This window comes from Chamaea fasciata, unplaced genomic scaffold (assembly GCF_029207755.1).
Source record: "Chamaea fasciata isolate MVZ Bird 193981 ecotype frontalis unplaced genomic scaffold, bChaFas1.0.hap1 SCAF_28, whole genome shotgun sequence".
NCBI lineage: Eukaryota > Metazoa > Chordata > Aves > Passeriformes > Sylviidae > Chamaea > Chamaea fasciata.
In genome coordinates, this window is record NW_027094113.1 from 147,435 (window position 1) to 169,664 (window position 22,230).

Below are 22,230 nucleotides of genomic sequence, written 5' to 3' on the forward strand. Positions count from 1 at the left end.
TACTCCATGCCCAAAGCAAGTAGACTTATTCCACGCCCAAGTTGCTAGCCCTAATGACAGCACCACCACCACTTGGCATTTAGATCAATTTATAACTTATCTCAAACTCCTGTGCCTTCAAGATGCTCAGGAAACCCAGACTCTCCACTAAACAAAGCCAGACTTTGTCCGTGCCAAGGCAGAAGCGGTCTTGAAGACAGCTACCTGCTTAGCACCACCTCAGCATCCTCAGAGGCAGCCAGGCAGATAAAATAACAGATCTCCCTTCCTAGATCCTCTCTGCCAGCCCCAAAATACATTATGCCTGTAATTAATATATTTTTACAAATATTTTGTTGACACCTATCAGGCTGCAACAGATCTCTCAGCCTGATGTAGGAGCTTGCACAGCTTAATGCTGATGGCATGCAGGGTACAGGCCGCTGGAGGGGGTGCAGAAGCGAAGGCATAACATGAACAAACTTGAGAGCACAAGAACTGCTATCTTGGCATGTAAGGACCAGGCCAGCAAAAAAGGACACAGGACCATGTCACTCTGCCTGGATTGCACACTGCTATGATCACCACCAGGGTAAAGAACACCTGCAGAGAACACTCACCATAATGCAACTCAGAAGGGACTTCAGGACAGTCTAAGCAACAGTGGGTGATTGAGAGCTGTTTCCTAAAAGGAAACGTGATCGAAATTGGTAGTGCAAACACTAACACTCCCTTCATTCCAAGGTATATGTAAACAGCCACTGTAAAAAATGTAATTAAAAGGTCTTGAAAGTACTTTCTGGCAGATTTAATTTGATCAGCTAATATTAGCAGGACAGCAGACTTCAATCCTTTCCAAGCTGAGAAACTATTTCAAGCTCCTGCTGAGGAATATGCCCACTAAACCTGTGAGAAAGCTTAAGTCTGGTACTTGTTCCAAACCAAAGAAAAGCTATCAACTGAAAAGTGGTTCAGTATTTCAATTCAAACATTTCTGAATCCACAGGTAACAAAACAATCCAGTGATCCAACAGAAAGTGTATCATATACTTTTTGTGGCTCCCACCATCTTCAACAGAAACAAAAGTAACCTTGATTTTTTCCCCCATAACTCTTAATAGCTGTTACTATTAAATAGACAGAATTATATACCATACTGAGACGAGGGAACAGAATTACAACTTCCCAAGGCAACCAGACACTTCACAGCATACCAAATATATGAGAAACGTTTAAATACGCTGAGGTGAAAAGCAATAATCTAGACCAGTTTTCTTTGCTTTATCTTAACCCTATTATCAGAAGAACATATTTCATAGCTTTGTCATGCAACTCCAGTGTCAGCACTCCTCTGCCACATGTTCAAGATACACCTTCACCATACTTTTTCTTCCACATTGATCCATCTTCTGACTGAAGAGCTAACTGTACTGTGAAACCACCATACATCTTCCCACTTTTAGCCCTTCAGTACCTGCTTGCCCTATGCCCATTAATGATGTTAATGCTCTATTAGCCATCTTCAGCTTCACAACAATAGAGATAAAGGGCTGATCATGGAAGGAAGGAGTCAGCGCTAAGAACAAAACAAAACAAAAGTATCAATATCACCTTACCTTCTGTGCTTTATCCTTCTGAAATACAAAGACAGGTGGAGCAATGGCAGGTTTTTCTGTAAAAAGAGAAATCATTGGGGTTTTTTCCAACCACATTCATATTTGACTATTATGAAAGTGTTATGTTCTATGATGCTTTTACCAACAATGAATCCTTAAGCTGGTTAAATCTCAGTTACACATATTGTTTCGACCAGTTCCTGGTAATAGATGCTTATAAGGACTTGATCTCCAAAAGTAAAAAGGAGTGTTTGAAGGCAAAGAACATGACTAATATCTGAAAGCCATTTGTGTTTCCCCTCAAGATCACTTTCAAGCTAGTACTTGTACCATACTTTGGTAAATCAGAAGGAAAAGACCCTTTGCTGCAGCAGTTCACTAGCTGAACAGATGCTTTTCTTTCCCCATTGTCACACATTAATGAAAATGGAGTTTGTTGTATACCCCCACATATTCCTTTCTTAAAGGTCACCTAACATTGATATTTGATTATACTTGCATTTCATTATCATTGAAAACTTCAAAAAGGACCTAAATCAATATTTGCAGGTCTAAAATTCAAACTGGATATATTACACATTACAGAGGAACCAGTCTTCTCTGCATAATTTAAGAGCACATGTGCTTTCATCTTAAAGCTCTGAATCAAGTATTAGCAGGATGCTGTTTTCTAAATCAGCACATCAGCATCTAGTCTACAAGAGTAGAATTAATGTCTAGAATAAGTGTACATTTCCATTGTCCTTCGAGATTTCACAACTACCTCACTGTCCTGAATAACAAAAGTACAAATACACAAGGAGAGTGTGTGTGATAAAGCAGACATGAGAATTCCTGAGAGTTCAACAAACTGATGCACCTTGTATGTGAGTTATATTTGAAGAGAAGTTGCACACACACTATGCAGTCAGCAGCCCTCCTGTATATTTGTAGGGCTAAAGATGAGCACAATATTTCAGTCTGTCTTTCAATCTGAAAAATGGGATTTAGGGAGAGCTTCCAATTTGGCTAATTGCAAAGAAATTAGCCAAAGAGTTCCATCTTTGCAGTTATCCAGTCTTATAAAGAAGTCCAGACATCTAAGAAGATTAAAAATTTTAAAACTTCCAGAGCTTGAAAGGCTAGCATAACAAAACAAAACACTAATAATTTTTTTTTTAAAAAAAATTTATATATATATATATATATATATATATATATAAAAAAAGCTACCTTGGACCAAAAAAAACCAAACCAGTATCACAAAATCTTCCATAAATCAGCTGTAGCATCTGTACAGTACTTCGATCACCATATAAGGAAAAAGGGATGAAACTGTCCATTTGGGAACTGCTAGAGTTATATCAGTTTGGCTGAAAAAGTGAAACTAGTTGACATACACAAAATTATTACCAGAACTGTGCATTTGAATTGTGAGGGCAGAAGAGCCTCTCTCTACTTTTTTTGTGGATATAACTCAAAGGGATAACCCAGCAAAACCAAAAAACACTGCAAGACTGATCTTGCAAGACTGGCATAACTTGTTTTACAAACAGTAAAATTAATCAAGAAATTAAGCTACTTACAACATCATTTTGCCTGCTCTTTTTTTTCCCCTTTTTTTAAGAACATCTATCCATCAAATGCTGCTGAATTTTAAAAATGCTTATTAATAAGAGCAGTGCAGACAATCCACTTCAGAAGTGAAAGCAATAGAGATCCTTAAATGTAATACCTGTCCCAAAAACCAGAGTGTGTTGAAACAAGCCAGGGATCCATTTTCATTCCCTTGGCCTTGGTATAACCTGCCTCTGGGAGGCTTCACTGAGGCAATGGACAAGTTTTTAACCCTTGGCCTTCAAAGTGACAGTTATTTCTTAATACCATGTGGTGTACTTTAGTGCTGTTAATGCTACTGCTACAGCAGCAGCCCTCTGCCAAACCAATCAACAGGGAGATCTTCCAGAATGCTCGACTTGATTGTCATGCAAACCTTGCAAGAGACTCCTGCACCGAATTCCACAAATACCAAGAACTGAACAAAAAAACCTACTGGTCTGTCTAGTGCATAATAAAGGATTGAAGTACTGAGAGAGAAGAAAGCAAAGAAAAAGATCCAACAACAATGCAGAGCACAGAGAAAAGCATGAGACAACTGGTGAAAGATGGAATGGGTAGCCAGAGAAATTGATTCGAAGTAACACAACAAAACAGGAGATGGAATTCAGCGATTGAAAACTAAGCACTCAAGAAAAGAGAAGACAGATGTCAGGAACAGCAGAAAGCTCCTAGGAAAAAAAGAAATAGATGAAAGAACAAAGAACAAAAGAGTGAAAAAACTCTCTTTAAGATTTGAAATTGTGTCCAGCTATGACAAATAAGAATGGTAAAAGGATCTAATGAAGCAAACTATGGCCAGGCCTGCTAGTCAACCTGAAAAAGAGAACACTGGTGCAACATTTGATAGTCTTCGTCCACTGAAGGAACACAGTCATCCAGTATTTAAGGTCCAAGAATCTCACTACTTCTCTCGCCGACTGTGAGACCAGCTGGCAGGGATGACAATGAGACAACAGGCACTCACAGCTAATAACTGTACCAGTGCTTACTCAGAAACAGACACAGAGAACACTTGTTTATCGTGTCCTTTCGGATGTCTGCAACAAGACCACAGTACTGGAAACACCTCCCTTATTCTAGCCCAAGGCAAGAAGGGATCACTAGACTGCCTAATCTCACCACCTTCATTAAATACTCCGTATTTTTCTAAGCCTTATATTTTGGGTAGACATTTTCATTGAAGGCATCAAAAGCAAAGTATTACTGCCCTCAATCATCCATTTCTGCACTTGGTAAAAAATTCTAGTATCAAATTTCCCATTCAAATGTCCAGCTCCAGCTTTTGGTTCCTATTTCTAGTTAAGTTTTTAAATGCATTTATGTAGAGCCCTCTAGCATTTAATGTTTTTTGTACGAAAGCACTTACACATACCATGTTTCAACCAACTGAAGAATCCCCATACCAAGTTTTATTTTTGCAGATCAAAAATGCAGATGTTAGGTTGTTCTTCAGTTTTTCCAGTCAAGTGCTGGTGCAAAACAAGAATTCCACTGTTATTAGTACTAGCCAGCCTCTGGACCAGACGGTCATGTCCTCGAGCATGCTTTTGTTACAGCAGGGTGTCTGAAGGATGACCTATGGTAAAATGGATCTGCCAGGTCCACTAAACCGTGAGCAACTTAAAAAGCATATAAAGCATGATATATAAAGGAAAAATCCTCAACCTTCAAACTTCAGGTAGAATGCATGTAAGAGAACATGAGATCACCTTCATCAAGAAATGAGTAGTCAGAGCACAGAGTTCTTAAAAACTAAGGATTAGACTTTGATTGGTTTGATTTGGTTTTAGATTGGTTTGATTAGATTGTTTTTTTTCTTCAGAGAAGCAGCCAGAAACAAAACAAAAATCTGGAGAAATGTCAATTTTCTAACCAAGTCAGTCTTGATAAAGGTGTTCAGATAAAGTCTAAGCATGTAAAAAGGAAAGCAAACCTTCAATAACTAGCATCAGAGACAGTACCTCTCCAATCTCAAGACCTGGAACCACACAAATCTGAATGGTTTTAGGCTGTCAAATCAAATTGGATCCACAACTAAAAACCAACTGAATCCACAGGAATCCTTCCTGCAGTTTATTCACTTTGCAGATATTTCAACATGCATGAATTAACTACAAAACTATCAGGAGCCGGATTTCACAGGCTGAATTTCTTTAACATATTTTACCATCAAGTCATTAGATAAATGCCCTGTGTGCTGTCAGAAAAACATGTATTATTAAACCTGCTGAGCTTCCTTCACAAGCTGTGGAAATCAGAACGCAGAAACAGAAAATACTACCTCCATAGCTCATACAGAGATACTATCTTCAAATCATATATACTATTTACCATGAGATTTTTAACCTAGACGCATGACCACTAGTACTGTAGCAAACTCTCCCATGTAAACCACATTTACCACAGGCAAACAAAACATCCACTCACACAAATGCAACCATGGCAGCTGGGGCACCTCTAGCAGCCACAAGGTGTCACATTCTTATTGGAGCATGAAATGACTCATTGAAAAAAATCCAAGGAGTAAAGAGGGACAAAAAAAAGCTTCAGTAGGTACACTGATGATAAGAGAAAGGCTGGGAAAAAACGTAGGCCCTCTCCAGCGGGAAACAGGAGACCTGGTTTCCGTGGATATGGAGAACTGAGGTACCCAATGTTGTTTTTGACTCTGTCTTCACCAAAAAATGCTCCAAACACTCCACCCAAGTTATAAAAGGGGAAGGCAGCAGGGACTGGCAGAATGAAGGAGCACCTGCTATAGGAAAACAGGCTTGAGACCATCCAAGGAAGCTGAAAGGTGCACAAGTCCACAGGAACTGATGAAATGTATCCATGAGTCCTAAGGGAACTGTCAGAGGTAGTGGCTAAGCCACTCTCCATTCAATGAGAAGTCGTGGCCACCTGAGGAAGCTCCCAGTGGCTGGAAAAGGGGAAGCATAACACCCCCATTTACAAAAAGGGAGAAAAGGCAGACTTGGGGCACTACAGGCTGGCCAGCCTCACTTCTGCGCCTGGCAAAATGGTGAAGCAGACCGTTCTAGAAACTGTGCTAAGGCACATGGAAAATAAGGCAAACATGGCTTCACTTAGAGCAAACCACTCCTGACAAATTTGGTTCTATGATTGTGTCGGTGGAAAAGGGAAGAGCAACTAACACTCTGCCTAGACTCTTGCAAAACATTTGACACTGTCCCACAGAAAATTCTTGTCTCTAAATTGGACAGATGGACCAACCCCCGAATAAGGAATTTGCTGGTGGCTGCACTCAAGAGTTGCAGTCAATAGCTCAGTGTCCAAGTGTAGACCAAGTCTGGGACCAGCACTGCTTAATATCTCTGCTGCTGACATGAGCAGTGGGATTGAGGGCACCCACAGGAAGTCTGACAATGACACCAAGCTGTGTAGTGTAGCTGATATGCTGGAAGGAAGGGATGTCACCTGGACAGGCTGGAGAGGTGGGACTGTGCAAACCTTATGAATGTCTACAAGTCCAAGTGCAACTCCTGCCCATGTGTCAGGGCAATCCCAAGCACAAACACAGGCTGAGCGGAGGACGGATTGAGAAAAGGCCTGGGGAGAAGGACTTGTGGGTGCAGGTGGATAAGCTCAACATGCCCCAGCCACGGGCACTGGCACACAGAAACACCCCCTGTGCTGGACTGAGCCCCCAGCATGGGCAGCAGGGGGGGGGGGGATTCTGCCCCTCTGCCCCACTCAGGTGAGACCCCACCTGCAGAGCTTCCCCAGCCCTGGGGAACAACATCAGCAGGACGTGGAGCTGCTGGAGCCAGTGCAGAGGAGGCCACAGAGATGCTCTGATGGCTGAAGCCCCTCTGCTCTGGGGACAGACTGGGAGAGCTCTGGGGGTGTTCACCTGGAGAAGAAAAGGCTCTGGAGAGACCTTAAAGCCTGCTACAAGGCTTAAAGGGTCTCCACAGAAGAGGGACTTTGGACAAGGAGTAACAGCTTCAAACTGACAGAGGGTAAATTTAGATGAAATATTTGGAAGAAATTCTTCACTGGAAGGGTGGCAAGGCTCTGGCACAGGTTACTTCATGGACCTGTGGATGGCATTCCTGACAACACTCATGGCACAGCAGTGACAAGCGCCAAAGAAGCAGTCACGTTCTTCACTGCTGAGCCCACTGTGCCTCTGACATAAGGACACAGCATAAATCAGGTTGGAGGTCTCTAGTCCAATCTCCCGCTTCAAGTAAGGTCAGTTAGGATACCAGGCCAGACTAATCAGGCTATTCAGCCTGGTCTTAACATCCGAGGATGGAGGCTGAGCAGCCTCCCAGGGTAATCTCTTCTCTACTGCTTGACTGCCCTTAAGGTGAAAAAACCTACTACCACAACAAAAACCCAACCTTTCCCCTATTTCCAGTCTGAACATCTCATTCCACCTCTCACCTTTTGTCTTTGTCCTTTCAACATACACTGCTCCGATGGGCCTGGGTGTGTCTCTAAGAACCTCTTCACAGACCCTGATAAGCTCCAGATATGTCTCTTTGAAGACTTCTTTCCTCTAGGCAGATCACATCCAGTCTCCTCACAGGACACGGCAATCCAGATCACCAAATATCTTGGCGATTCATGTTAATCTTTAAACTTTAGAAAGAACCATGTCATGAAAAAAACTTTCAAGACCCCACCAGATCTGCTGTAGCCACGTTATTAAGATGAGAATTTATTTTTAAAGCTAAGAACCACAATGTTTCAAACACATTTTCTTTTAAAATTTACTCCAAATTACATTTAGAAACGGTATAGCGCCTGATTACATGGAAAACTACTTAAGACAGGGGAAAAAAATCTACAATGCAACTTCTTGGCAAGCAACTCCTTGCTTTGATTTTAAGAAGCACTCTTCGACACCACAAAAGCAAAAGTTGGGAATAGCTACTCCAACTGTAACTCTTTGTAATAACATCACCTGAGAGAAAACGTGTACCTGTGAACAATGAATGAGTGTTAAAAAGAAGAGCAATTAAGCTGTTAACTAACTGAAAATACTCAGAGTAATAATTTATCACTTGTGAAGCACTTACCTAAGAGGCAAAAAAATAAAAGTTCAGAATTAGGTTTAATTATGCTTACTGGAACATTGCAGGCCACAAAAAATGTTCTTGGGGATTTTTTCACCATTTACATTACAAAGAGCAGAACAATCATACTAAATGTAACCTATAAAGAGATACAGACAATTTGCAGCACTACAAAATTCAAAAGGTGTTGGTAAGAACACAAGACTCTCTCAATAGCTAACAAGAGATTCAAAGCAAAGAGCAAGCTGCCACTAAGAGCTTATCTGCAGAAAGACCCGCACAAGTAAAATCCAGCTACACTTCATATCAGAAGGAAGGAAAAACACAAGCGGAAAAATTATCTCCAAACTTCGTAAGTGATGTCATGATGAATAGAATTGACAAGGGGAAAAGAGATACTTCTGCAAATGTTAAAAGTCAGAAAAGAAAAAGGTAGCTTATTTTCACATGACAGGAAAAGGAAAGCCATGAGGCAGGCCAACTATTTTGTACTGTAGATAAAATATACATAAAGAATTAAAAAAAAAAAGCTTTATCAAGAAGTATTAAAGCATTTAGATAGCTCCATCTTGTCAATTAAATAGATCTTTATGGTGTCTGGACATGAATTATTAGGACACGTCACTCAGCCTAACTTTGCACACACTAATCCATCTGAAGTCACCATGGGAAAAAAACAAACAAACAAAAAACAAAAACACAAAAACCCCCAAACAAACAAAAAAACCCCCAACTTGTTTCTAGTCAGCAGACAGAGTCAGTGGTGAATGCCACGTTTTCCCTCAAAGTAACAGCAGACCTTCCTCTGTCCAAAAGCTACCATCAGACAAGCTGAATAAAACAATCAGGGAAAACCCCCAACCCCTTGCACACCCCTCCCACCACCACCAAAACAGCACAGAAGCAATGTCAGCATCCTACAAGTCTAGTAAAGAAATGATACTGATTAGTCTGAAAGGAACTACTTCAGTTTGCTCACCTTCTGTACATTTCATAAAATCATAAAATACACTGAGTTGGAAGGGACCTATTAGGATCATCAAGTCCAGCTCCTGGCCCTGCACAGGGCACCCCAACAATCCCACCCTATGACTGAGAGCACTGTCCAACACTCCTTGAACTCAGGCTTGGTGCTGTGACCACTGTCCTGAGAAGTCTTACGTGCTCAGTCTCCCTCTGGGTGAAAAACCTTTTTCTGATATCCAAGCTAAACCTCCCCTGACTCGGCTTCATGCTGTTTCCTCAAGCTCTGTCATTGGTCACGAGAGTGTAGAGACTGGTACCTGCCCCTCATGAGGAGGTTAAGACTCCCCTCAGTCTCCCCTTCTTCAGGCTGAACAAACCAAGTGCCCTCAGCAGCTCCTCATACAGCTTCCCCTCTAGATCCTTCCCCATCCTTGCGGTCCTTCTTTGGACACTCTCTATTAGCTTAATGTCTTTTTTATACTATGGTGCCCAAAAGTGCCACCCTAACTCAAGGTGAGGCTGCCCCAGGGCAGAACAGAGAGACACAATCCCCTCCCTCACCTGACTGTGCCTGATGTCCCCCCAGGACATGGTTGGCCCTCCTGGCTACAGGGCACTACTGACTCAGATCCAACTTGACATCGACCAGAATCCCTGAAATCCCTTCCTGCAACACTGCTCTCTAGCCTCTAATTAACTTAAGGCTGTTACATACAGTAAATCTGTTATGATTGTGAACTGTATGCTCAGCAATTTCATAAAGCAAAGTAGTTGCAAACACATCCTGAAAGGGAAATGTGAACACACCCTTCAAATTTTAGCCCTGAGAAAAATCTGCACCACCTTTCAGCCATTGAAAAATAAAGGAATTCATTCCCCACACAAGGGAATCCTGTTGTCTTGAAAGTGCAGTTTCAGCAGTAAGTTACAAACAAGCAAATTACTAGTTGTGTATAAGCTGCAAGTTAATGAGAAAAGCATTCAGGTTCCCATAAATATTTAGGACCGACAGGAAGGTGCTAGTTCTCTTTGGTATTCTAGCTGGACTGTCTTAAAAGCAACACACACATGTGGCAGTGGAGTACCAAAGACTTCAAAGAAAGTTTCTAAGAACACTCAGTATGTACTTTATACATTAGTACCAATAACAGTTGTGCTTACCAGTCTAAAATACTGGTTTTTAATAGTCACTCTCACAATGACAGTCTCCAAAACCTTTATCACAATGTCACTATATCTTTGCAGCAAAATTGATCAAACTTCACACACCTATGGAGAAGTTACTCTCTCCTCTCTTCATTAGCTCCATACTTATCAGCTCATCTTCCAACACATCAGACAATGCCAAGACCTGTTCCTAGGAAGCTTCACGGTACAAACTGCTTTGGAAAGTGGCACTAAGATTACTTCATCTTTTAGCCCCCTTTTATGCAGCACAGGACCCCCTTAAAAAACCAAGAATCTTCTGCCAAGATACAGCTGGTCATCGCTCGAATATTAAGAGACAGGGAGCAGTTTCACCTACTCATTAGAAACTAAGGAAAGATGAGGGGGGAAAAAGATTTGAGGAACAATAAGAATTTTAAAAAATGAAGTAATTATTAGAGGAAATGCTTGTAGCTTTGAAGAAATGCATCACAGAACAATCATCCATTAAAATAGTTCAAAATTGTAAAGGACATTGGTAAAATGGTTACTTGGAGGCAGTACTGACAGCACAGCAGTGATTTAAGACATTCAGTAGTCTAAGAGACATCCGAACCTAGAAGGTAAAGATAACTAATATGCTGTTGGAAACAGAAACACTAATCAATGAAATGAAAGACGGGTGTCATGGTAAAAGTTACAAGTTAAAAGAGCTTTGTATTACTAAGATGAGAGGACACGGGCAGCATGAAACTCAGCACTTTTCAAGGCCAAGAAAAGGTTTGTTGCAGTAATCAAACAGGTAAAAATATTGAGTTTCACCTGCATGAACAGACAATAAAAGCTACTGTTTAAACATGCCAAACAAAAACAGTCTGCAAGAATGACTGAAACCTCATTCTAGATACTTGTGCCTACTATGTGTTAAAGAATAATTAGCTTCACACATCACAACGAAGTATGATTGAGGCAGCACTGTTGTACAGATCAATCAAGATTAAGGAATGTTAAGAACTTTGCAGTAATTACACTTTTTGTGAACATGAACACTGAGCTATCAAATGTTATAAACAACATCAGACCAATATGAAACAGAAGGTCAAAGAATTATCAGTACCAAAACAGTTACTTAACAGATTAAGATGAAAATACTTGAGCACAAGGAAGTAAAGCATTCACCTAAATAATGGAAAAATAAAACTAAATTATATGTTTAAGAACGAGGAGAAAACAGTCACCTGAGAAGATCCTTGCCATGACAGAGACTGCAAATAAGCCAAGTAGAAAGACTACAGAATTCTTAAAGTTCCAGCAGAAAGATGCAAATTCTGGGAGTGCATGTATTTTCACTGTTACACCTCAAAAATGGAACTGAACAAAACTAGCAACAGTCAATGATATTAGAATTAGGAGACAATAGTTCCAAAGCAAATTGATCTTGCTTCATCTGAGGAAAGATTGTATCACACTCTTATTGCAAGAAGAAACAACAGCAACAAATGAAGGTGACAACTCTGGAAAGGCAGGCGAATATAAACTAAAGAGGTTTACAGGTGAGGTAAGTCTCTGGAGGCAGGAAAGGGTCGTAAGGATGGGATCACACTCCCCTTGCCATCCCAGCCAGTCTATAAGACCCTGCAGAAAAAGAGAAGTAAAGATAGAAATAGACAACAATTTATCATCAAAAGATGTAATAAATATTGATAAACTGTTGGGCTTAATGTTCCCCAGCAGAAAGAGGAGGTAAAGTGATGGGCTTGCATGACTTAAGACAGCTATTGCCAAGCTTCTGGTTCTAAGAGGACAAAAGAACTCATTAAAATGTATTATAAAGTCATTATAACAGCAGTATATAAACTAAATACTGATATTAAGTTTCTCACAAATAGTCATCACAGATTTGGCTGCTACTATTCTTGAGACCACTTATCATGCCTCCTCAGGCACTCACAACTCATCTTGAGTCTGGAAGCCAACAGCCCAAGACATGCCGCATCGCAGGATTTGTTAACTTAAGTGTAATTATATTGTTAGCTGCTGGTAGGTTTCGTCTTCAAAAGCTGCACATACAACATTTATTTGCTTCCTGTTGTTTAACATTAATATCAGAACAGTAATTGCCACTGACACAGAGTTCAAGAGTAAGAAGACAGTCCTGAAAGAACGGGCCTCACACACACTTTCATTCACCTTCCTCTGGGCATTTCTTTCCCTCTTCCATTAGCTGAGAAGAATAATGAGATACAACAGAGACAGCAGGGCAAACTGGCTTTTGCCAAAACACAGAGACATTTGTCATTCCCAACAGCAAAATACAGATACCCTCTGCCACTTAAAACACCAGTGTACACACCCTGGGGCAGAATACCCGAACACCGCAGTATTTCAGCTCAGGTTCTCCTAAACTCTTCAGGGGAGGAAAAAAAAAAAAAGCCACTTTACTAGCGGACTCATGATGCTTTCAACTCAAAAAAATACAATGTATCTACTACGATACCCCGCCTTGTTTTACAGCCCTTCTATTAATCCTTTAACTAAAGAAAGGATTAACATGAGTGTAAGCAAAGAAAGATTTACAGTGGTGTGAAAGTTGCGGACAATAACTTCAAAAAGCAATTGGACAAGGCGGGGCATAAAGCGGCTCAGAGCCGGGCTCAAGACGCAGCGCTCGCTACCGCGCTCCAGGCCCGTGCCCAGCGCCAGGCCCCCTTGTACGCGTTCAGGAAACACCGACCCGCCGGCGGCCACTGGCCACGGACTCGCCGCATCGCGGGCCCGGAGCCACCGACCCGCGGGAGGCACCTAAAGACGCAGGCCCCAGCCTGGCTTCGTCAGCTCCCGCCTCGAGGACAGCCCGATGGCCCGACCAAGGCGCTCCCTTTGTCCGGCCGCTCGCCCCACTGGGACCAGGACGGCCGCGGGGAGGTGGCGCTCCCAGACGCGCACCTGAACGCGGATCGCAGCGCCGGGCCAGGGCCAGGGCCAGGGCCAGGGCCAGGGCCAGGGCCAGGGCCAGGGCCAGGGCCAGGGCCAGGGCCAGGGCCACGCACGCGGGGCCGCTGCGGGCCAGGGTAGCGACGCCTGCAACTCCCACCTACCTTCGTTCGCCAGATCCGCCATTTTACTTCCTCAGCCGCGCCCACAATGCATCGCGCGGCCGGACGGCACCGCTCACGGCGGGCCCCGCGCGCCGCGCACGCCCCGATTTACCGCTGCTCCGGGACGGTGCTGCGCGTGCGCGGGGGGCGGGGCCGTCCCCGGCGGACTCGCGGGCTCCTCCCGGTGCCCGAGTGGTTCGCGATCGGTTCTGCAGCTGCGAGCGGGCAATCCGGGCAGCGTCCCCGTAGGCCCGCTCGTTACGGGGCCCCCGTTGGCCCGATCACTCCTTGCGGCCCGCGCACCGTGTATATCGTGGCGGCCGCATCCGTCGGAACGGGGCCAGTTGCCCGCGAGTCTCCGTCCTGTGCGCGGCCTTGCCCTCCGCACCTCCTCCTGTGGCTACGGAGCCCAGGCGGGCAGGCCGTGAGCTGCTCCTGGTGCCACGTCCTGCACTCACAGTGCTGCTGCTCGGGCCGTTAACGGAGCAGCAATCCCCGTGCCTGCTCTGGGACATGACTCTGGGATGCCGTCAGCCTGAACATTGACTCATCGAACATCCTGAGTGGAATCATCGAGTCCAACTCCCAGTACTGCAGAGGACAGCCCAACAATCTCGCCCTGGTTCTGAGAGCATTGTCCAAACACTCCTTGAGTTCGAGAAGCCTTGGGTCTGTGACCACTGCCATGGGGAGCCTGGTCAGTGCCTGACCACCCTCTGGTGGGAGAACCTTTGCCTAATAACCAACCTAAACCTCCCATGACACAGCTTCATACCATTCGCTTAGTCGTGGATCATACCTTTCCAAGCCTTTTCTCCAGACTAAAGATTCAAACTCAGTTTTAGGGAGGATGCTGCTCCATCCCATACATTTGTGTTTGCTGTTCTTTGTGACATCTAGCTCTACAGAAATCCACACTGCTCTGTGGGTGCACCAGAGTGTTACATGGTCACAGAGGGTCAGTCCAAAGACTACAGTGTGTAACCACACTAGTGCTCTCATTCTCTTGATGATGCCGCATATTTTGTTGGCTGCTTTGTTCGGCACCCCAGAGCTCTCCTGACTGCATTGTCTCAGTCAATATGCATTAGTCAACAGCAGCTGGCACGGGGTAGAAACTGAGCAATTGATGATTCTGATCTTACCGTTAATGATTGCTTCAAGGCTCATTTAACAACAGCATGCACAGTGTCCACCATTTGACTACATCCCTCACAAGCTATCACACTAGCACAAGGCAGAATCCAAGGGCAAGGCTCTTGACTCCTTTTGCAAGTACCATGCATTGAAACCATCTGGTTTGCCTGTTAGGAGAATTTATAACAACGGAACTGACAAAACTTGGTAAGAATAGATGAATGGCACTAATTTAGAAAAAGCAATCATCACAGAATGGGTTGGGTTCCAAGGAACCTTAAAGCCCATTTCATTCCCCACCTTGCCATAGACAAGGACACCTTCGTCTAGACCACGTTGCTCCAAGCCGCATCCAACCTGGCCTTGCACACCCAGGGATGGGTTAGCCATATCTTCTCTGGGCAGCCTGTGCCAGGGCTTCAGTGTACCAGCCAAGAATTTCTTCCCACTATCCCACCTAACCCTGCCCTCTGGCAGTGGTGAGTCATTCCCCCTTGTCCTGTCATTCTAGACTCCTGTTCAAAGTCCCTCTCCAGCTCTCTTGGAGCCCCTTTAGGCCCTGTAACAGGCTTTAAAGTCTCTCTCTCTTTAAAGAGCCTTCTCTTCTCCAGGTGAACACCCCCAGAGCTCTCCCAGCCTGTCCCCAGAGCAGAGGGGCTTCAGCCATCAGAGCATCTCTGTGGCCTCCTCTGCACTGGCTCCAGCAGCTCCACGTCCTGCTGATGTTGTTCCCCAGGGCTGGGGAAGCTCTGCAGGTGGGGTCTCACCTGAGTGGGGCAGAGGGGCAGAATCCCCCCCTCCCCTGCTGCCCATGCTGGGGGCTCAGTCCAGCACAGGGGGTGTTTCTATGTGCCAGTGCCCGTGGCTGGGGCATGTTGAGCTTATCCACCTGCACCCACAAGTCCTTCTCCCCAGGCCTTTTCTCAATCCGTCCTCCGCTCAGCCTGTGTTTGTGCTTGGGATTGCCCTGACACGTGCAGGAGTTGCACTTGGCCTTGTAGAAGTTTGTAAGTTCCACCTCTCAACCCTGTCCAGGTCCTCCTGGATGGTATCCCTTCCCTCCAGCACGTTGACCACACCACACATGATACCTATCTTTAAATACAGAACACCTATCTGTAAATAACTGTCCATCTTCAGCATATGATGGAATACTTCCATACATCAGACACTACTCTTTGGAGTTTTATGATGGCTAGTGCATTATCAGTTGAATTAGCAAGACAGTGGGCACAAGAAATCCAGGTGTTATCTAAAGCACATTAAGGACAAATTTTTACCACACTTGCTAGACAGACCATGTAGATCAGCTGGACACCCAACTGTATCTGGTACTTATGACCAAGCGAGGAATGTTTGGGGACATGATAATCAGTGGTCATGCTGCATGTAACAACCATGAAATTGTGGCATTCAAGGTTCTGAGGGGAGTAACAAAGATAAATGGCAGACTGCATCCCCTTCTAGAGAATGACTTTGGGTTGTTCAAATGAAGTGAGATTCTGTGAGAGTTAGCTCTGAAGGACAAAGGAGCTCAAAAGAGCTGGCAGTTTGTTAAGGACTTTCTCAACACACAAGAACAGTCTGTCCCAGCAATCAGAGGAGTAAGTAAATGTGTTGGGAGACAAACTTGGTAAACATAGAACTTGCGAATGAACACAAAAAAAACTATACATGGAATGGAAGCAAGGACAGACTACTGAAGTGGAATATAGGAATACTTCTTCAGCATGCAGAGATAGTATTAGGAAAACCAAAGCTCAACTAGAGTTGGCACTACGAAGGGACTTCAAAAGCTTTCCTGGTTTTACTTTCCACCGAGGAAGTCCCCCAGGTCTCTGAGCTTTGAGACAGGATTCAGAGACTGGATCAAGTCAAAAATCTCTTGAGAACTCTCAGTCCACCTGAGTCCAAGGGACCTGTAGTGGTGTGGTTTTGGTTTTATCAGTTCTGTGTATTTATTTGTTCCTTGTTTTATACTGTTTTATATAAGTAATAATGGTTTGTTCCATGCACCCCATGTTTTACCCCTTTATGGTATACCCCAGTTATTGTTATTAATCAATCATCATTTATGTGACACCTGGGCCCAGTCAATCACTTTGAAGCCTCACCCTGGGTCTAGGAAGTTCCAGTGAGGGTGTCAAGTGATTGGGCAGGGTCTCTGTTATTCCCTCCCTTGCATTACTGATTTGTTATATTTGTCATTTAAGTATACAGTCACACCCTTCACACCCCGGATAGGTCCCAAGCTGTACCCTACCCCCTGCTCCTCCCCTGTTTATAATGTGCTGTACAGAGAGGATCCCCGCTTTGGTGGGCAGACTCTCTGGGTGTGAACAAGTCCCATATAGGCTTAATAAACCCCAGCTGAAGTTCCCCATCAGAGTCCTTCCTTTATTCCTCATCACCGTTCATGCTTCTGCGGGGCAAAACCCACAGGATCAGGGACATACCCGATGGATATGGAACTGTAGCTATCTGCGGCCGGTGCCAGGGCTATCCAGGCAACACAGGACACGGGTCCTGAGAGACACACCGGACCACCGCAGGGACCCAGCGGGCTGTGTGGGAGGGGCCTGAAAGCTGGCTGATGTTACTGAACAGACACATTCCATCAGTTTTAAAGGGTCCTGGAGATCAGTGAAGACCAAATCTGCATTCCAGGGGTACTTTAAGCAGCAGGAGGCTCTGTTTAACCTCTCACTCTCCAGCTACCAAGGCAGAAGAAAAAGACCATTGAGAGTGTTGCTTTTCACTTGAGATGAGTCCTGTCATGTTTCCCTAGCTTAAATAAATTTGCCACTACTCAATTAGCTACATGGCTAATTACTTGAACAAGTAATCCCCATTTTCCCTGAGGGTAGACCCCCAGCCCTGGTATCCACAGATATTTGGGGCTCCAGCATCTTTAATTTGATCCCAGCTGACTTAAAGCTGAATTTAGCATATCCTCTGATCATGACCTGAGACTTTGAATAGCTTTGTAAGATTTTTTTTTTTTTTTTTAATTTTTTTGTTGTTGTTGTTCATGTTCACTGGGAGCTTACAGGGCTGGACATTAGTGCTGGCAGCTGCATGAAGTCCACATGGCAGCCTGAGTCTGTGTGTGGTTCTAGACCTTGTCTGTGCCTTTTCCCTGGAGAACATTTGGTGCAGACGATTTGCAGAGAATTTAGCCAAAAGAATTAACATGTTTCTATTCACACAAGAACTGTAATTTTCAGGGATATACAACATGGCTGACTTAGCTCCAGTCTTTATGGAATTAAGTGCCTTTTCCAAAGCAGACATGTCCTACAAACTCAGCCAAACACCCAAACACTAATCTTGAAAAGTGACAGAGTAATTACTTATTATATGTGTAAAGGACAATAATTACATTTTAAATTTAAGTACTTATTCTGATACAGATATTCATTACAGAAAATTTCACTTTAGAGCATTAAAACCTATTAAACCTATAAGAAACTGCTTTTATCATGAAAATGTTGGGCAACTTTAATTATAGGAATTACTGTCCTGTGCTTCTCTAATGAGTGTGTGGTACCAGCATAGTGAGTGATATGACCTATTTAAGGGGAGTGCTTTAGAAAGAATGTACCTCAGAAAGTTACACTACACTTAAGAACCAGCAGGTCACAGTGTGTTCGCTATTCATGTTCTAATTAGAGCCCATACTTCTCAGAATCATTAACGTAAGAGAGGAAAATTAACAGTTTTATTCTAATAGTGTTGGGAGGTTTCTGATTGTGATTTAATTTACCTTCAAGTAAATCTGTAGCAATACCAGGATAAATGTGATTCTAGCAATTTATTATTTCAATAAAAAGTAAACTCCACCCACACCAACTTCATAGTTCTTGTGACTTTTAGAAATTAATTACAAGAGTTATCTGTACCCTATGAGCTTGTCAACTTGCTGATATAACTAGAATCTATTTTGGGTGCATGCCATTAAGATACTATAAATGCCATACTTTCTGATTAGTACTATTGTTAGGTCAGTATTTCTAAAGGGACATGACCTAAAAGTCACTATGACTTTGACAAATTAAATATTTTTCCATAGCTGGCCTGTCTCTAAAAAACCCCCCAAAAACCAAATAAAAACAAACAAACAAACAAACAAAAAACCAAAACCAAAATCAACCCCACAAAAAACAACGCACCAAAAAACCCCCAAACAAACAAAATAAAATCAAATTGACAAACAAACAAACAAACAAACCCACAAAGGCAAAAAGCACTTCACAAAGAAAACCCCAGCCAAAACCAACCCACCCTGGTTGAAGACTTTCTGCTTCTGAGACTGTCATTTGGATGGACTCAGACCCTGGAGCATTCACAGTTGCTCTACAGCATGACAGTGCCATTTTGAGCCATAGTCCTAAGCATTCATCAGCAAGAAAAGAAACAGAGGCTCTAGAGGGAAGATAGCACCACAGGTAATCACTATCTCATTTCTAGCTCTATTTCTCTATCAGTGTCCTGGACAAGAAGGGAGTTTCTAGATGCTCACACCATCTAGGTCAGTTAATATACTATCTTGTCTGCTTCTGGTGGCAGACCTGGATCAAGCAGAAAGTTATACCTGAGGCCTCCAGAGGTCCATTCTGCCCACACCTCTATGATTTACAGCAGTACAGTAATTATTAATGAGGAAATATATCCAGGACTCTGTGTAAGTTAGGTTCTGCTGGAGTTGATTCAGTTGAAACCTATTTTTTTAACTTGTTTCTGAGCTGATGAAGTTATTTCTCAGAAAACTCATTCCTTACAGCATGGGGGAGCTGGCAAGGACAAGCAACCTTAAGAGGAATAGGGCTTGCTTTCTCAACAGCAGCACGGATTTATGCCACACTCAACTGAACAACGTCACATGCTTTCCCAGCTGCCAGACCATTTCTGTGGGTCTTCCACTTTAGAATATTTCGTTAAGGTCCTGCTCCCCCTTGTGGCAGTTCACACTCTCCGTGACATCATGACCGTGAGCCAGAAACTGCTGTATTAATGACACTGGGTGACCGAGCAGCGGCCAAGCCACGTATTTTCAAATACTTGTTTGCTGGAAATTTCAACAATAAAGAAAACACATCTGGTAACCTGCTTTCAGGCAACATGCAATGTGAAGGCAGTGGTTCATCCCTGGAAACTAATAGTTGCATGTAACCCTAAAGTCATTGGGGTGGAGCCAGCCACGCACCCCACGTCTGAGGGTCTTTAACAACATGACAATGATGTCGGTTACTACCATTAATGTTTTCAGAGGTTCAAACTCAGCAGGGGATTTCTTATGAAGCATTTGTTTCCTCCTTTGTGAGGACTGAATCATAATTTTTTCTTTGAGGAAAGACAGCCATCATTCTTTCTCCAACTGTAAGGAAAGAGGTCATCTCATAACAGTTTTGAGGAACCAACCAGCTACACAGCCTACACCTTGTCTTTTCTCTGGCATCTGGTGCAGTTTCAGAAGGTTTTCAGGTTGTTATTAAATTCAGTTCCTTCTAGTAGCCCCATCTGCATGGATTTACAATTATTTCAGTGGGAAAATTCACAGGGTAAAATACTTGCTAAAGTGGAATGATCAATATGTCCTATGAGTGAATTGATTAATGAGTGAAGCTACTCACATGCTCAACACACTCCAGAACTCAATCTCGCTTTATAAAAATAAGGGGCTATTTGGGGGCTTACTCAGCATTTCCAGGAATTGTAAGCAATTTCAACTGCAGATCTTATAACAGCATGGGCCAAGGCACCACTGACACAAAGGGGAAGGTTTTTTCTGTTTACATGCTTTGCATGTAACCAACAGCCCAGCTGAGTGAAACTCCAGAATTCCAATGATGTCCCTCTGTCACACTGCTCTGCTTATCCAGCCATCACTTAAGGGTGCTCAAAAGAGCAGCCTGTTGTCCTTAGGCCATTGCATAGCCCTCCTCCCTGGCTGTGGTGGGATCTCCAGCACCCACTAGATGGTGATCTGGGATAACAAGAAGGAGGCTGATGAAGCACTGAGAGCAAAGGAACGGGGATTGTTCCACATGAGGGGCTGAAGGGATTTGTCAAGACCTAGGGAAAAAGGGCTAAAAACACTAGGGGAGGGTCATTAAAGCTACCTTCCTGATATTTTTTCTCAGAGGAAACAAGCTTGGTTGTTACAAGTTGTGGCTTGCTTCTAGCAAAGTGCATCCGTGCCGGGGCAACTTGGTCCACTCACAAATACAAAGAAATACCTTAGAAGGATTCATCATTTGAGATTCATTTCTCTAATTAACCTGCAATGTCAGTGCTGCTCCTGAGCTGTGACTCTCAAAGGAACACTGGCCAAGGACTCTAGAGCCTGAAGGCATGAGCAAAGCTGTCAGTAATTAGGGCTATTCAGGGCCTGAACTAAAAAGCTTAGAAATCTCACTCACCACCCTGCATTGCTGGGAGACCCTAGCAGTTTGAGCCTGTTCTTGGCACAACCTAAGAGCTAAAATGCAAACACCATCTTCCTCTACAGACATCACAGTGTGCAAGAAAAAGGGGATCTGCACTCCCATTCCCTGTCAGGACCTGGGAGCACTTGTTTTGCTAGTACTTTGTTTTCTTCAAGTGCTTTCCCAAGCTGGTGGAACAGTACTGGTATACGGACTGAGGTGATATATTCACTGAGGTGATGAATCTCCATCCTTGGAGAGTTTCAAATTTAGCTGGTTTAAATTCGACTGAATAACCTGATCTAACTTTGCAGACAGCTTTGTTTCAAGTAGCAACTTAAAGTACAAAATGTCTTGCCCTACCTATACCTTTCTATGATTTTGTGATATATTTGATTTCTTTCACTCTTAAAAGATTCTCTGAAATGAGGTGTGCCAGGTAGAAGGAGAAGAGGACATGGACAGTTATAACTGCAACTCTCTGTCTACCTAAATAGCATCAATGTGCAAAAACACGTAAAACCACATTTGTGGTGTTTGATCTTAGTGCATGCACATAGCCCCAGCCTCCAGAGACTAGCAGCTTTTATTTACTGGAACATTCTTCCTTCTGAATATAACCACTAGATGGGGAAACAAGCACTTGATTTTCACATTTTCTTACTGAAAAATTGTACTTCTGTGATTTTGGCTATGCTTATACAATTCATTGTGTTCTTGCCTCTCTGTGTAACATCTTTTAATGGGTACCTGCTTTAGTACCTTGTATTGTAGCACCGAACCTCAGGATTTCAGCCTATCAACATTTAAAGAAGGCTCTGCACAAGACCACAAAATAAAGGCCCTAAATGTGGAGGTGTATAGTCATAGAATGACAGACAGGTTTGAGTTAGTAGGGACCTTAAAGCCCATCTGTAGTGGTTTGAAAGCAAAACCAGGGAGAGAATCCAAGTCGGAAATACAATTTAATACAAAGAAAAAAAAGAAGTAAAATAAAATAAATGCAATAATACAAAAGACCACTGACAGTGCCAGAATACAACCTGAGCAGGGTGGTGGAAGCAGTCCAGATGAGGTGGCCTTCTTGAAGCAGTGACCCCATAAAAAGGTCTGGTAACTCTTGCCCACTGGAAATCCAGTGAGCAAGAACCACTGGTGCTGTCCCAAATCTCAGATTATATCCAGGTGGGAATGCTTGGCTCCTCCCCCTGGG

The 22,230-nt window shown here is 43.4% G+C and overlaps 1 protein-coding gene across 2 annotated transcripts in view; it reads right to left on the reverse strand.

The window, feature by feature from the left end:
• RANBP3 (RAN binding protein 3) overlaps window positions 1-13,558 on the reverse strand; it is a 51,021-nt gene extending 37,463 nt beyond the window's left edge. For both annotated transcript variants that reach the window (XM_066205913.1, XM_066205912.1), the window contains exons 1-2: window positions 13,453-13,558; window positions 1,596-1,651 (exon numbers count right to left, since the gene is read on the reverse strand). In XM_066205913.1, the coding sequence (XP_066062010.1) occupies window positions 1,596-1,651; window positions 13,453-13,474 (78 nt within the window). In that variant the 5' untranslated portion in view covers window positions 13,475-13,558. The remainder of the gene's footprint in view (window positions 1-1,595; window positions 1,652-13,452) is intronic.
• Window positions 13,559-22,230: the final 8,672 nt, after the last annotated feature.